This window comes from Dasypus novemcinctus, chromosome 11 (assembly GCF_030445035.2).
Source record: "Dasypus novemcinctus isolate mDasNov1 chromosome 11, mDasNov1.1.hap2, whole genome shotgun sequence".
NCBI classification, from domain to species: Eukaryota; Metazoa; Chordata; class Mammalia; order Cingulata; family Dasypodidae; genus Dasypus; species Dasypus novemcinctus.
The window spans coordinates 105,820,046-105,834,071 of NC_080683.1; the positions used below are offsets into that span (position 1 = coordinate 105,820,046).

Genomic DNA, 14,026 nt, shown 5'->3' on the forward strand with positions numbered 1-14,026 from the left:
CATTTTATTTTCTGCAAAAGCTTAATTCTCAAGTTATTGATTAAATAGATGAGAACTGACAATTGTTTAGAAAACTCATCCATCCATTGATAGTCCTGTAAAGTCTGTTTAAAATTATCAGTATTTTGCTATATTATAATTGATTTTCTTCATGGTTGCTGTAGAGATCCATATGAAACTCTGTGTTGCTTATATAGTTGTTCCCAACTTGAAGAGAGAGTTTCTTTGAATATTTCTCTTTTGCCTTGGTTGCTGCTAAACTCAGAGCTGCTTCATAACAACATACATTCCTTGGCTTATGCTTTCCTTCATCTTCTTAGCAGTTTTACATGACTCAATTTTTAAGCCCTTATTTCAGTGCTTTTAGGATTTTATTGTGAACATTTCAGTCCCTTTTTAAGGTAGGTAGGATACAGAAGTGAGGGAAGGGAGTGACCCTTTAATAACTATGTGGGAACAATATTGCCTTGGAGATATGTTAACACAAGTGAACTGCCTCTCTCTGAGGGACACATCACTCAGAGTTCAGCCTAGAGTCCTAGGACCATGTTCTACTGGCCTCCATGCAAATGTAGCCCCTGGGGATACAGTTTATCAGCAAATGCAACAAACATTTCAGTGTGCATTTATGAATAATTTCTATCCAGTGCATTACACTGCAAATCACAAAACCAGTAGGGAGGTATTTAAATGGGAACTACAAATGTATTCAATTGGAGATGATTAATCAGCTAAAACACGCATTTTTGGCAGAGTGCCTTAGAGTTTCAAGAACATAAATAAGACGTTTAAAATCCTAGTCAATAAAGGAACTGGGATCTGATCAACTATATAGGGTGTGTAATGCTGATGTACATTTTTATGTAAATGACTGGAAACCTGCAGTTTATAATAAAAGTTCAATATGTTTCACAAAATAATCCAGTGACAGGGACTGCTGATCCATATATGACTTTGCTTCTGTTGGGTGCTTGGTATTTGGGTAAAAGAGCCACTGATCCAAGACTGAGCCTGGAATCACTTCAGAGTTCATGCAACTGCATGTGTGATTTCATGAAAAAGAATGCAATTAAGTTTATAATTTTAAAATAAATACGTCTTTAAAAATTCATTTATAACACATGGTGTCTTCCGAGAAAGCAAACTTTCCTATGCTTACCTTACACAGTTTTTCTTATTTTTAATGTTTCTATATTACTGTCCCATGTTATTTGATAACTTATGGTCCCTGAGAAGATAAGACTGTTAGTGTTTAATTAATGTACTTAAAAACACTTATGATAATTTCTTTTAAAATGCCAATGACAACTGCCCTGTTTTCAAATTATGAATAAACTGCCAGAACAAGGGGAAAATATTCTAATGCCAAAGAAATTCATTGTTACTGTCTCTTAGGTTACTTCTTCATTGATATATCACTCAGCATTTCTTTCTTTGTACTTTATAACAAATATATATGCCCTACCAAAATTCAGTGTAGTTATGATCAGTTTTATATTTTACATCAGAATATAAATAGGCAATTGGAAACACACAGGGCAAACATTCGTCTATTAAAGTGTTGCCTATAAAGAGAATCTGGGTATGTAGATATGGTCTCAATGTTCCTTTAAAAAAAGGCACTATTGTTGAAATTGATAATATTAAGTATTTCTGTGTTCTAGAATGAAAGTACATTGTAACAGATAAGATATATTAACCAAATGCACAGAAATTAAAAATCTCCAAGTAGTTAAAGATTTATTGCAATTGGTTAGTTAAGAGCCCTCTAGAGAAAACACTGGGAAATGTTTAAAAAAAAATTATTTTCTTCTAAGATTCTACTGTGAGGGCTGGGATGAGACAACACAAAAAATACAGATTCTGAAATGAAAGGAAAACCTGATGAACAATTCTCCTAACCATTTCAGTTACTTTTTCTTTTCTTTCCGTCTTTAAAGGTTTGCTGCTGCTGATGTGTTTGCTGAAATGTCTGTCATCAATGTCAACCAAGCACTTGACCTTAAAGGTAATATAAGCAGATCCCTCCCTCCTGAAGCACACAGATGCTTTCAAAGCTTTGAAAATAAAGGTCCCTTCTACAGCAGCAAAACTTCATGAAAGGCAGCAAACCTCAATTTAACTGTAGCAAAAATCCTCCTATCACAGAGAAAGCATTCTATTGAGATTCCTCTGCACCCTTACTATATCTTACTTGGGCATTAACTCATCTGGCATTCAAGGAGCTAGTTGTATTCATGCAATAACTTTTATAAAAACTCATCTCTGATGGTTTGTGATAGTGCAAGACAGACCATCACTTTTCCCAGGTTACATAAAGGTAAAGGCATTTTCTACAGCAAGAAAGGATACTGCAAGTAGAGACTGATGTTTTAGAATCAGGAGGGCAATTAAAACTCCCAGGCAGCATCCAAAGAGGTCCCTCTTGTTTTCAATTGGAGGACTATCAGTTGTTGCAAAACAAGCAATGAGTTGCAGGAAATTCAACTACTTATCTGCACTCTCTCTCTGCTCAACCTTCCCCCTTGTCCCATACTTTACTACCTAGATAGATACCTGGGAGTAATTACTACTCTCCCAGGTGCCTAGTCTATACTTCTAAGGGGAGAAGATAAGCAGATGGATGTGAGCAGGTGCATGGGTCTCTGTGCAGCCACTAGCCCTAAAGGAAATTGGCGATACCCTTGAAGGCAGTTAAACTCTGAGTAAATGGTTTCAAACTCTAGCAGATGGCCTATAGGTCCCAGTGGTGCTGTTCAACATCTATACGACCATAGGAGGAACTAAAATCTGGGAAGTGGAAGATTGTTTCTCTCTAGATATTCTATTTAGCATTTTATGATTTTACTCCATAACCAGTGTCATTTTTTTCATAGTAGAAAGCTCTCCAATAGTGGAATGCAACAAAGGGATGAGTCTGTGTGATTAACACTCACCAAAGAACTTGAAATTGTTTTCCTTTTACAAAGAAAGAGGTGGTTAACTGAAGCTTTTGCAAGTCTTACAAAGACAAGTTGGACTTCAAATAGCCCACATCCCACAAAGCCAGTTTTTGTTGTGGCTCAGTTTTATTATGTATGTTCTTGGAGGATATCAAATATTTCCATACTAAAATCTTATTTTGATGAAACATTCCTGATTTATGAACGTATTTTTAAACTACTTTTTCCATTTCTGACACTTTTATGAACACTATGAAGGTCAACCTCAAGTGGATGATTACGGAACTTTCTTGCCAGAATGTTTTTTCTTTTTCCTTATTACCTTTAGAATTTCTCAGGTTTTTTTCACTCCTCCTCCCTTCCTTTCCATTTCTATTTCTCCTCCCTCCACACACACCCGTCTTCTCAAACTGTGACTGCTGGTTCAGATCCCATCGTCTTAATAAAAGGTGACTTAGAGGCTGATGACGCTCCATATATACTCCTAAATTCCTTATACTTTTGTTGTCGCATTCTTTAATCAGGAATTAGAGTACGGCTTTTATAATTCTGAGAACAATGTGAATTACCTCTTTGGCATGAACAGTTATACCTAATCCAAAGTTAGAGTGCTGAGGAGGAAATGGTCATGGGGTGGGTGTGTGGAATAGAATCATGGAAGTGAATCCTTACAATGATTCTCCTAGGGACATTTTTAGGTTCCAGCCCTTCCTCCTGGTAGCCAGCTTATTTTGGCTTTTAATTTGAGATAGAAGTCCAATTTGTCTGAGTATCCATGAACATCTTTTTCCTAGAAATTAAACTTGCATTTTTAGACAAACTTCAACTGCACATTTTTGTTGAAGAAACAAATACTTGCATATACATTAATATTTTATCACGTCAATTTAAAAAGAAATCTATCGTGCTTTTTAAGTGGAAATGTCCCAGATTTCATGCTAAAAATCTTACATAGCAGCAGGAAATGTTGACAATCATCAAAAACAGCTTTCAAATTTTACAACTGAATAAATTAAGGCAAGTAGAAGTTAGAGTCCCTTTAAAGTCACCAAACTACTGATTGCTGAAGACAGATTACCTGGCCCCAGTCTCAATGTTTTTCCACTGCAGGAAACAGGCACCCGTGGGTATTAGCCAAAAATTTCATTCATTAAAACAGTTTTGCCCTATTTTGTACTGTCAAAATTTTTTAAAAGTCATGACAATATACGAATAATCAGAAACTGAGATCATGAAAGAGTTTACCCCACTATAGCCATTTTCTATAAAGCCCTGATGTATAATATAAATCATGCTATTGATATTTTCAATAATACATGATAGGGATATTTTTTTAACATTTCTGAGATAAGCATAACAATGGAAGATGACTCAATACCTCAATTCTTTCATGGGAAGATTAGGATTTTCTTTGTTATTTTGAATATCCAAAAGAGGGGAAATTGGTCAGAGGAACACATGTCTACTTGTTAATTTTCACTCATAGTTTTCACAAGTTGTACTATACATTCTCAGGCAGTTCTCAATGAAAATATTATTTTAATTCAAATTAAACTGCTATATATTGACAAGCGACTTATTTCTTGATAGATCTTTTTCCCTCCGATTATTTTCTTCAATACTGATTCTGTTCTTGAGAAGATACAGGGGATACATGGTAGGAATCTTCCAGTACTTGATGTGAAAAAGAACTTTGATTCTTCTACCCTAAAAGGTAGAACTAAGATGAATTGGCTAAAATTACATCTAAGTAAATTCAAACTCAAACCAAAGGAAAACTTTTAAACAGAGCTATGCTGAAATAGAATGGATTACAACAGAAGATCTTGAAGGTTAGTTACTGGTGACGTTCTAAGCATTAGAGCATTTGGGAGGATTTTACTACAAAGAGGATTCAAGATAGAACTGGATACATTATATAGTCTTAATAGCCTTTTGCATCCTAAAAGTATGGGATACTATTAATTCAATAGTATTCTCAGAGGATTAGCTCTTCCCCTCCACTAACACAAGGCTTATTCCTTCACACTCTTGACTACCATTGTGTTTGATATGGCTGTGTAATTTATGTAGTTAACATATACTTAGATGACACAAAGATGAAACAGTAGTCACAGCTCCTACCTGCCAAGTTAGAGGTAAGGTTTGTATCAGAATGATACAGAATGATACAAAAAAAATTTTTTTAGGCATGGTGAAATCAAGTCTTTTTTATTATATTGGGTGAGAAAAGCAAAATGTCCTGTATAGTGGAAAAAATGGAATTATTTTAACAGTCATAGTAACCCTCTTTTAAAGAGCTGAAAATGTATTGCATCCATCAGATAAATGAATACTCACCTCTTTCATTTTTTCCAGTTCATTCTGTAAAGCTTGCTTTGCAATCTCAACTTCTATAAGCTGTTGCCTCAGTTTCTCATTTTCATCTTCTGTTGTTGTTCTCTTTTCTTCTACATTTTCCAATTCATGGTGAAGTCTCACAGACACATCTTTTGCAACCTAAGTTAAAGTGTTTTTAACAATAACATATAATTAGCGACAATACAGACATTATAATTGTGCTAAACTTTTATTCATATTGAAAGGATGAAGACCCAATACTCACCTAGCGCTTACCATGTGGCCGGCAGTGTTTCAAATGCTTTACATATGAAACATTCACACATCCAACTTAATCCTCACTACTAACCCATGATATAGACACTATTATTCCCATTGTCTAGATGAGAAAGTCAAGTTGCAGGCTTTCCTCGGGGTCATACAACTAACAAGTTGCCAGGTAGTTTGGTTAGAGACTCTGTTCCTTTAACCTCTCATTATACCTTGGTAATAAATGTACTACTGTATTTTATCACTTGTAGAAAAATTTCACATATGTCCCCGAATTCTACAACAACCCTGTTTTGCTATCACCCATTTTAAAGAATGGAAAGCTTCTGTTTTCCATTCCAAGTGGCGGGGGGGAGCTGGAATTTTGATCTTACAACTGACATTTCAGCTACTTAATATTAGGAAACATTTTAGTCCTTGGGAATTATTTTCTAAAATGATGGCATGACTTTTGCTCCAAGTTTTGGACTTAGGTTTGAAATTTCAGACCTTGAAAGAAGTAGAGCAGTCTATGGTAGAGATACAAGACACAGGTGTTTGTGACTAGGTAGGGAACCTGCCTGGCCACCTACTGGTGGCATTCCAGGGCTGGGCACTTAACCTCTGTAAAAGGTTCAGCTTCTGCGCCATAAAACGGTGCTATTAACGATGATCCCTACCTTACATGTTCTTTTCTCCTTAAGGACTAAATGAGATAATAATATATGTAACACTGCTTGCCACAGTGCTTGGGGACAGAGTGAATGTTCAGCAAATATTAAGAAAAGAAAAAGAAACAGTATAATAATGATTTTCTGAGACGTTTTCTTACAGCTTTCTTTACAACAAATATGGGATAATTACATTTGGGTTTTAATTTCAAAAAGGTCAACACATTTAAAAGTATATTCATTTGGTTGTCTAGGGCCATTAAGATAAGATCTAGTTTGCACCGTCAAAGAATCTGCTACTGTTAAACTGAACTGAACAGGCCACAACTGTCTAAAAATGCATTCAGGGTTGGGATTTCTCCACTGGGAGAGATTCTCTAAACTGGCGAAGTGGACCATTTTTCCTTGAGCGGCATCCTCAGTCTGATACCTTAAACCTTCCCACTGCCGTTGGTATCCTGGACCTCAACTCTTCTGGAGCCGTTCTCACCCTGCTGCTCTTGAGAGCCTGGATGCACCTGGTCTTCCCTTGGTAGACGGATTCTGGAGGCCAGATCAAGGCCATACCCTGCGTCGGCCACGCCCTTGTTACTGCCCGCCAAGGAGGTGCCCTTCCCACAGCTCGAGAAGAGACTCCGGAACTCCCGAGAGAGCCCACGGAACTCGCTCTCCACGAGGCCCTCCACATTCTCTCTATTCTTCATACCCATCTATCTGTTGGTACCCTTCTGGGACCCTGACATTTCGTGGTCGGCGCTGCGGAACTCCGTGTCCCCAAAGGTCTTTCTCAGCCACCACTGAAGGCCTTTCAGTGCAAAGAGTCCTCGACCAGAGTGCCCACCCACCGCCCCTGCCGCCCGTCCTCGAGACCCCGCGCCGCAGACCTTGAGGTCCTGCTCCAGGCTGCGCAACAGCTCGCCGTCGATTTCCCCCGTCTGCGCGTAGCGGAGCCTTTTGCGCTCTGCTTTGCGGAGGCGGTACTGCAGGATCCGGCAGTTTTTGTTGGCTCTCTCCAACTCGTGGCGCATTTCCTGCAGCTGACAGGCATCCTCCTCGAAGAAAGTGTCCCTCATCTCGTCCATCTCGGTTCTCAGCTCATCGATCTCGTTCTGAGGCGGTGACAGGCCGCGGGTCAAAATTAGCCTCGCCTCCCTCGGACAGACAAGACGCACACCCCATCCCTGCTCCAAATTCTCAGCTTTACCGCCTCTGAAGCTCACCCTCCCCCCACCTCATGAGACAGGGTGACAGGGGGCTGAGTGAAGAAGAAAACTAGAAAAACGGGCCCCCTAAGGCCTTAAGGCCTTCTCTCGCGCTCTTACGCTGGCTTTCTCCATGAAAAGGTGGGACAAACCATGATAATTCGAGTAACGAAGACCTAGATTTGGATTTAAACGATAACCTAACGCTACTAATCTCAGGTCTGCTTCAAACTGGAAAAGGCCTAGGCACCCCCTCCCTCCTTTCCGGTTCCCCTCCCTCTTTAAGGCTTTGGAACTGCTTAGCAAGACTCTCACCCCTGCGAGGACACGCCCTAGCCCCCCCCCCCCCACCGCGGCCCACTCCCCCCTCCCCCCACAGCTTCCCTCCACGCCTCTCACCTTGAGCGTCTCGTTCTCCTCGCGCAGCTTCTCCATTTCCTCCTGCATTTCCTCCTGTTCCTGGAGCTGCTGCGGGTTGGGCTGCGCTGAAGGGGGCGCCGCCGCCTGCATGCCGCCGCCGCTCGCGCTGCCCTCGGCGCTCTGCTGGGGGCCCTCCGCCGCCGCCGCCATTGAGGCGGAAGAGGCGGCAAAGGGCTCGCAAACGGCAGCGGCGCCGGCGACCGGGGAGCTGCGGCTGCTACCGCCGGCGCCGCCGTTCTTCGTGTGCATCTGAGCGGCGGCCGCCGCCGCTGCCGCCCGCTCCTTCTTGAGGTGGAACTGGATGAGCTCAGACTGCAGACATCCCTCCTTCCAGTAGCTCCCTCCGCCGCCGCTGCCGCCCCCCGCGACGCCGCTTCCGGGATTTCTGCTGCCGGGGCCGAGGATTTTGCCCGCAGAGGAGGAGGATGGCGAAGGGGAGGCCCCCTCCCCGCCGCTGCCGCCCCTCTGCGGAGTGCGCACGCCTTTCCCTCGCCAGCCCCTGGGCGGCGGCGGCGGCTGCGGAGCGGCCCCCTCCCTTTCCCCAGAGCCGCCGCCGGCTCCTCCCCCTTCCCCGCCCCCCACTCCTTCACCGGGCGGAGGGGGTTCCCCGAGTTTCGAGAGCACTGGCTCTAGCTCCCGGGGTGGTTCCTCCGGCTGGCCGGGCCTTCTGCTGCCCACAGCCGCAGGGGCTGCTTCAGCACCGGCTGCGGGGTGGACAGCTCCCGGCGCGGCGCCTTTAGGCGCAGGGGACGCCGCCTTCTCCGCCCCGCCTCCGCCTGCCCGGGTGCTGGCGAGAGTTGCTGCGCGGCTTGCGGTCTTGTTGCCCTGTTGCTGCTGAGCAGAATTGAGTTTAGTGCCGGTCCCCGCCGGGGACCGGCTGGACGTGGTTGTCTGCCTGGCCGAATTGTCCCTGGGTCTGGCTGGTGATTGAGCTCGCTGCTGCTTTCTGCTGCTACCCTCCGGGTGCAGGCGAGCCTGAGTTGCGGCCGCGGCAGCAGAAGCTGCGGCTGTGGCAGGGGCAGCGCCCCCGGTCTGTGGCTGACTCATGGCAATCTAGGAAGAAAATCTACCGGATGCAATTTGGAATGTTCCACCACCAGGTCATCCTCTTCTCTCCTCAGCGCCACCAACCTTCCTTTCTAAATCGGGACAGAAACAAAAGAAAGGAAGCACACAGCAGATCTGCATTGGTACAGAGAACAGGGTGATCTTGCTGTACAAGAAAAGTCCCTGATATGGTGAGATTTGGAAGGCGCTAACTAGAAGCTTTTTCTTCTTCTTTCTTTTTATTTTTCTTTTCTTTTCTTTTTTAATGGAGAGAAAGGACCAAGCCTTGACTTTAGGAACAGGACGCAGGGTTGTCGATTCTCATTTAGCCCAGCGAGGCGCTGTCTCCATCTTACTCCACCTGAGAAAAATGACGAGGGCTCTAAAAGCAGCGGCACCGAACAGTTGCATAAAACGGCAGTAGGTTTTGGAAAGGCTGCGATACAGAGATAGAAAGGAATTTATGGGAAAGGACAGAGAGACAGAGGGAGGGAGAGGGAGGGAGAGAGAGACAGAGGGAGGGAGGGAGGGAGGGAGGGAAGAGGGCGGAGAGAATGAATAGGAGACAGATAAGAACTAGCTTTAGAAGAAAAAGGAGTTGCCCATATACAAGACTTTTCCGTTAAGATTTTCCTCAGCATCAAATGTGCATCTAAAGCTCAGTTTAGTCGGAGCCAGTTTAATTTAATTGGTATTCCTAAGTTTCAATTAGTGAAGAAGGTTTAAGCTCCAAATCCTCGTGATGTCTTTGCTTAGAAAAAATTCACCCAATTTCTTTTAAATTATCACTGAAAGAAAATATAATTAATGAAAGGCTTTAACTAAATCAGCCTCTGTTTCAAGAGTATTAAGAATCACCATCAGATTTACTCACATGCAACCCTAAAGAGATATTATTTTTTAGCTCTGAGAAATAATTCTGTTAATTTTTGGAAAAGTTGATGGGCTGATAGGCACCATTTCTTATGATACAGATGACTTTTTCTACGCTTATGCAATGTCATAGTTCTTGGAATGGAGATAAACATCCCCATTCTTAATAAACATCTTCTTAAAGGCTTACATCATGGGCAAAATTGAACTTCTAAAGTGTTCATTTTGTCCTGTGGGGACAAATTCTAAGACACTGCACCGAGAAGGCTGGTGCATCCTCACTCGTGGTGAGGTGAATGGAAATACAGTTTCTATTGTATAGCTTTCCAAGGTAAAACCATTACTAACTTCGTTAATCTGGAAAATAGCATGCTCCCTGCCTTGTGGTTGCTGTTCCCTAGTGAGCCAGCCATCTAGTCAGCTGTTCAGCTAGGGGTCTTGTCCTAAGAAATATAATTTCCCTCTAAAACATTGAAAATGGCATGACTAGGCAGAATGTTCTCCTTTAAAAAAAACAAACAAGCAAACTTCCTATTAACAGAGGAGATGCCTACATTATTCATGTTATCATTTATTTTAAGAATCATAGCTTAGTCAATGTTGGGTAATTTTTCCTTTTCCAAAGAAATAGTATGGGCCGGCTCCCTTCCCCCTTCTCTTTCCAGGATCTCCTTTCAACTCACTTGGGAAAAATATGGAGAACAAAGAAGACATTAGGAAAAGTTGCGCATCAACTTCTTTTCTACATCTTATCTCGGAACCATGAAGCTCCTAGAATGTCTGGCCTAATCATCCACAATAGATCACACTAACGTGGCCACCAGCAAAGTTATGTTGCCAGTACAACCTCATTTTTGTTTTGAAACAGGCAGAGCTAAGGACCCATAGGAGAACGCTCACACCCGGCTCCCCTAAAATCTTTTACCCAGGAGAAATCTGGGATTCCTGGAATCCGGTTCCAAGATCAAAGGTACCTGGCTGCTGTCACGTGGTCCTTGCCGAGTGACAAGATGCTGCGTTTCTTGAAGGCTTCTCCCGTGCAAATCGACACCCAAGCAACCCCGGCATGGCCCAAACTAACACTTTTAAACTCAGTTATCAGCTCGCTGTCCCACTCCGTCGCTCACCCCCATCCCTTTAGAAATCTGGGAGAACTGCTGACTTCTCAGCTGGGGAGATGTTTCAAAGTTGAAGCAGATCGAAGCCGCTTTCCTTCTGCTCTTCCGGGGACCTCGGGATTTATTATGGTTTTTCAGGGCCGCAGAAAGTTCAGCTTCGTGGTATTATCTTCGATTTTCCCGCTGGACACGATTTTGAGCCCCGCTGTCCCGGGTTCCACACCCACTCGATTTCTCCAAACAAAGGCGTAAGTCAGACTCAGCAACCCCCAGCGAGCGTTACTTGCCGGCCACTGGGCTGGAGCAGCGGCTTGGAGGAAGGCAATGCGCGGAGTACCAAGCGGTGCCAGACGCTCCCCAGGAAGTGCAGTGATATTTATGAGCTGATCTCACCCGACTGGGCAGGGGAGGAGGCTCGACTGCAAGGGAGGCCCGGGTGGAAGCCACCAAAGAGAGGTTACTTTAGAGAAGAAAGAGAAGAGGGCGGAGGCGAAGGGGCGGTGAGACAAAAAGACAAAAAGGCCAGAGCCACGCCCGAGATGGAAGATCGGTAGCCGCGCTCAAGGTCCTCCCTCCGCTCGGGTATCCCGTACTTGGCGGAAGATTCCAAAATCGCTTGAAATCGGACGCGCTGGTTTTTTTGCAAAGCTTTGTCCTGGTCTGGGTCAATCTCCATCAATTATTTGCTTGAGCTCTTTTCCATCTTCTACTGGGAGACGCATTCGAACAGCCAGCCGGGCGTGACTGACGTCTCCTGCTGCAGCTGCGAGGCGCTGGCGGGCGGCTGCTGGGAGTTCTCTTTGTTCACTCACTTTAATTCTCAGTCGAGCTTTCCACGCGCTGCCCGCTCCCCACCCCCCGCCCAGGCGGAGTCAGCAGAAGTCGGTTTCACTAGGAGGAAATGGTTGCCAGACCCACCGTCCCACAGACAAAGGGCTTTTGCGAAGCCACGATAATTCAGTGCACTCTGAATAAATACCGGTTACCAGAGACCGTGTACAGACAGGCTTGCTCCCGGTGCATTTTGCTCCATTCTTTATTAAGTTTCAGTTTCCTCTGTGAATATAAGGAGTAATTCCTGGGTTTTATAATCTTTATTTTAGTGCTTGCAGATAATAGAAATCAGAGACTATATTTATAAGAGATAAGCTTTAAAGAGAATTCAGAATATATGCCTTTGCAATTTACAATGTCAAACTGTTCCATAATAACATTTTAAAAATCCGATTGGAAAGTTCCTTTTTCCCTTCCAGTTTTTCTTTTGTTTTTGGAATGGGGCCCTTCTTCCTACCAGTAAAAATTCCACTGTGAACTTAAAGATGAGAATAAACTGGAATAAAAATTCCCTTTGGAAAGGGAATTTTTTGAAATTATAGTTTTTACATTAAGTGCGGTAGTTTTGTAGGTAAAAAAGATCGGTATCTTGAAATAATACGCGTTTATGATAACATGAATTGTGTAGATTTTATTTTCCAGGTATAACATCTAAAAAAAGTGATTTACATACAAACAGTATTCTTATAGCAAAACAAAAGATTTTCAAACTCTCATGATTAGTATCTTCAGAACGAAATAATTCATCCATACACTTATTCTAAATATATATTGAGTTCCTTTTTGTGTGTCAGGTACTGTCCAGGGTGCTGGGGATGCAAAAATTAAACAAGAAAGAATCCTTGTCCTGAATTGAGGTGATTTTCTTATTCTCCTTAGAATATTTTTAGGAAGTAGAAAAATAACATGTGACAGCTATAGTGAATAGCTCAGACCTTGACTGGCTTGTCAAAAATTTTTTAAAGAAGGAAAAAGGATCACGATTTATTTGGTATTTATATTAATTAGTCAATTCATCTCTCTGTGCCCAAACTTAACTTATAATTTGCTTCAGAAAGATCCACACAGCTCACTCAACATGCCGGAATGGATGAAATATTTTTTCTTATCAGTCTTTACAAATAAAATACCTTTATTCTGAACAAAGTCTAAGGACACAAACATATTTGGTTGGCTTCTCTGAGAACTTGTACTCTGTTCAGGCTTATAAGTTTCAATTTCTTCCTAAAGTAGTAGTATTCACATTAATGTAAATAGTAAGTTATAAAAACTCCAAAGAAAATCAAGAATGGATTATTTTGCATGGTTAAATCAAGCAATCTGTGACTAAATATTTCATTTTATTATTTAATATTATGTGAATTCAAGATTAAAATGTAGTAATATAGAATATGTAAAAGCAACATTTAAGATAACTTCTTAACACATAATAAAATGGCAATATGATATAGAACTTTGGATGTGAAGTTTGTCTGATTTATTAATTTGTTTTCTGGCTGAAATTATATTTCTCCATTTACACAAACTCCAAATGATTATTCCAAGACTTTGCTAGAATTTAGGCAGACTTGGGCATTCATTTTATGGCAGGAAGACCAACTGACTTTTTAATGAATCATCCACTCTGTATCACAGCAAGATGTAGGTTTTCCATCAAGAGAGGAAGTTAAAGTCTCAACTTCAATGCCTTTAAGAAATATATAGCTTAAAATGTCTCCCCTTCTATTCTTATGACTTTAACTGTATAATGGTATATTAATCTACATAGCTTTAAAGCTCACAAAGTCCTTTCACTTTATATGCTCAAAACACTGTGAAGTATATATTATCTTCCCCACTTTAAACTTGGAGTACTGAGCTATCTTCAAAGACATACTCAAGTTCAATGTCACAATTGGAACTTGAACGTGGGTCCTCTCCTCAGTCAAATCTGCCTCTTATATTCTTCCCAGGTGCCTCATTTTATATCTGACTTAAAATCTGAATTTCTAAGTCTGATTTTGCACTTGTGTCCTAGTCCAATCTTTTCATCTATACATGGAATATCTTCATTTGAAGGTAACACTGTCACCTTAAATTCCATTTGAAATTTGTATCTCTCCTTCAGCTGCTATCTACTGCTATTCTATATCTTAATGAAATTACCATTCGATATACTTTCACACTTAACACTAGTTTCTTCGTTGCTTTATGTTTTTTCTTCTCTTCTATGTCCATATTTTCTTTGTTCCTTTAAATTGTCTCTCAGACTTATCTTTTCTTCTTTGTTTCCTTTGTAGTTACCATCAAAACCCTGACCCTCATAATTCTATGTCTAGACTGCTGCACCT

The 14,026-nt window shown here is 41.9% G+C and overlaps 1 protein-coding gene and 1 long non-coding RNA gene across 4 annotated transcripts in view; one reads left to right on the forward strand and one right to left on the reverse strand.

Moving 5' to 3' along the window:
* MTCL3 (MTCL family member 3) overlaps positions 1–8,871 on the reverse strand; it is a 66,454-nt gene extending 57,583 nt beyond the window's left edge. For all 3 annotated transcript variants that reach the window (XM_071218656.1, XM_071218655.1, XM_058307395.2), the window contains exons 1-3: positions 7,804–8,871; positions 7,087–7,311; positions 5,283–5,441 (exon numbers count right to left, since the gene is read on the reverse strand). In XM_071218656.1, the coding sequence (XP_071074757.1) occupies positions 5,283–5,441; positions 7,087–7,311; positions 7,804–8,871 (1,452 nt within the window). The remainder of the gene's footprint in view (positions 1–5,282; positions 5,442–7,086; positions 7,312–7,803) is intronic.
* Positions 7,911–13,149, forward strand: LOC131280450 (uncharacterized). Its single transcript, XR_009188048.1, has 2 exons — positions 7,911–9,291; positions 10,410–13,149. It is a non-coding gene; the product is annotated as an uncharacterized lncRNA (long non-coding RNA).
* Positions 13,150–14,026: the final 877 nt, after the last annotated feature.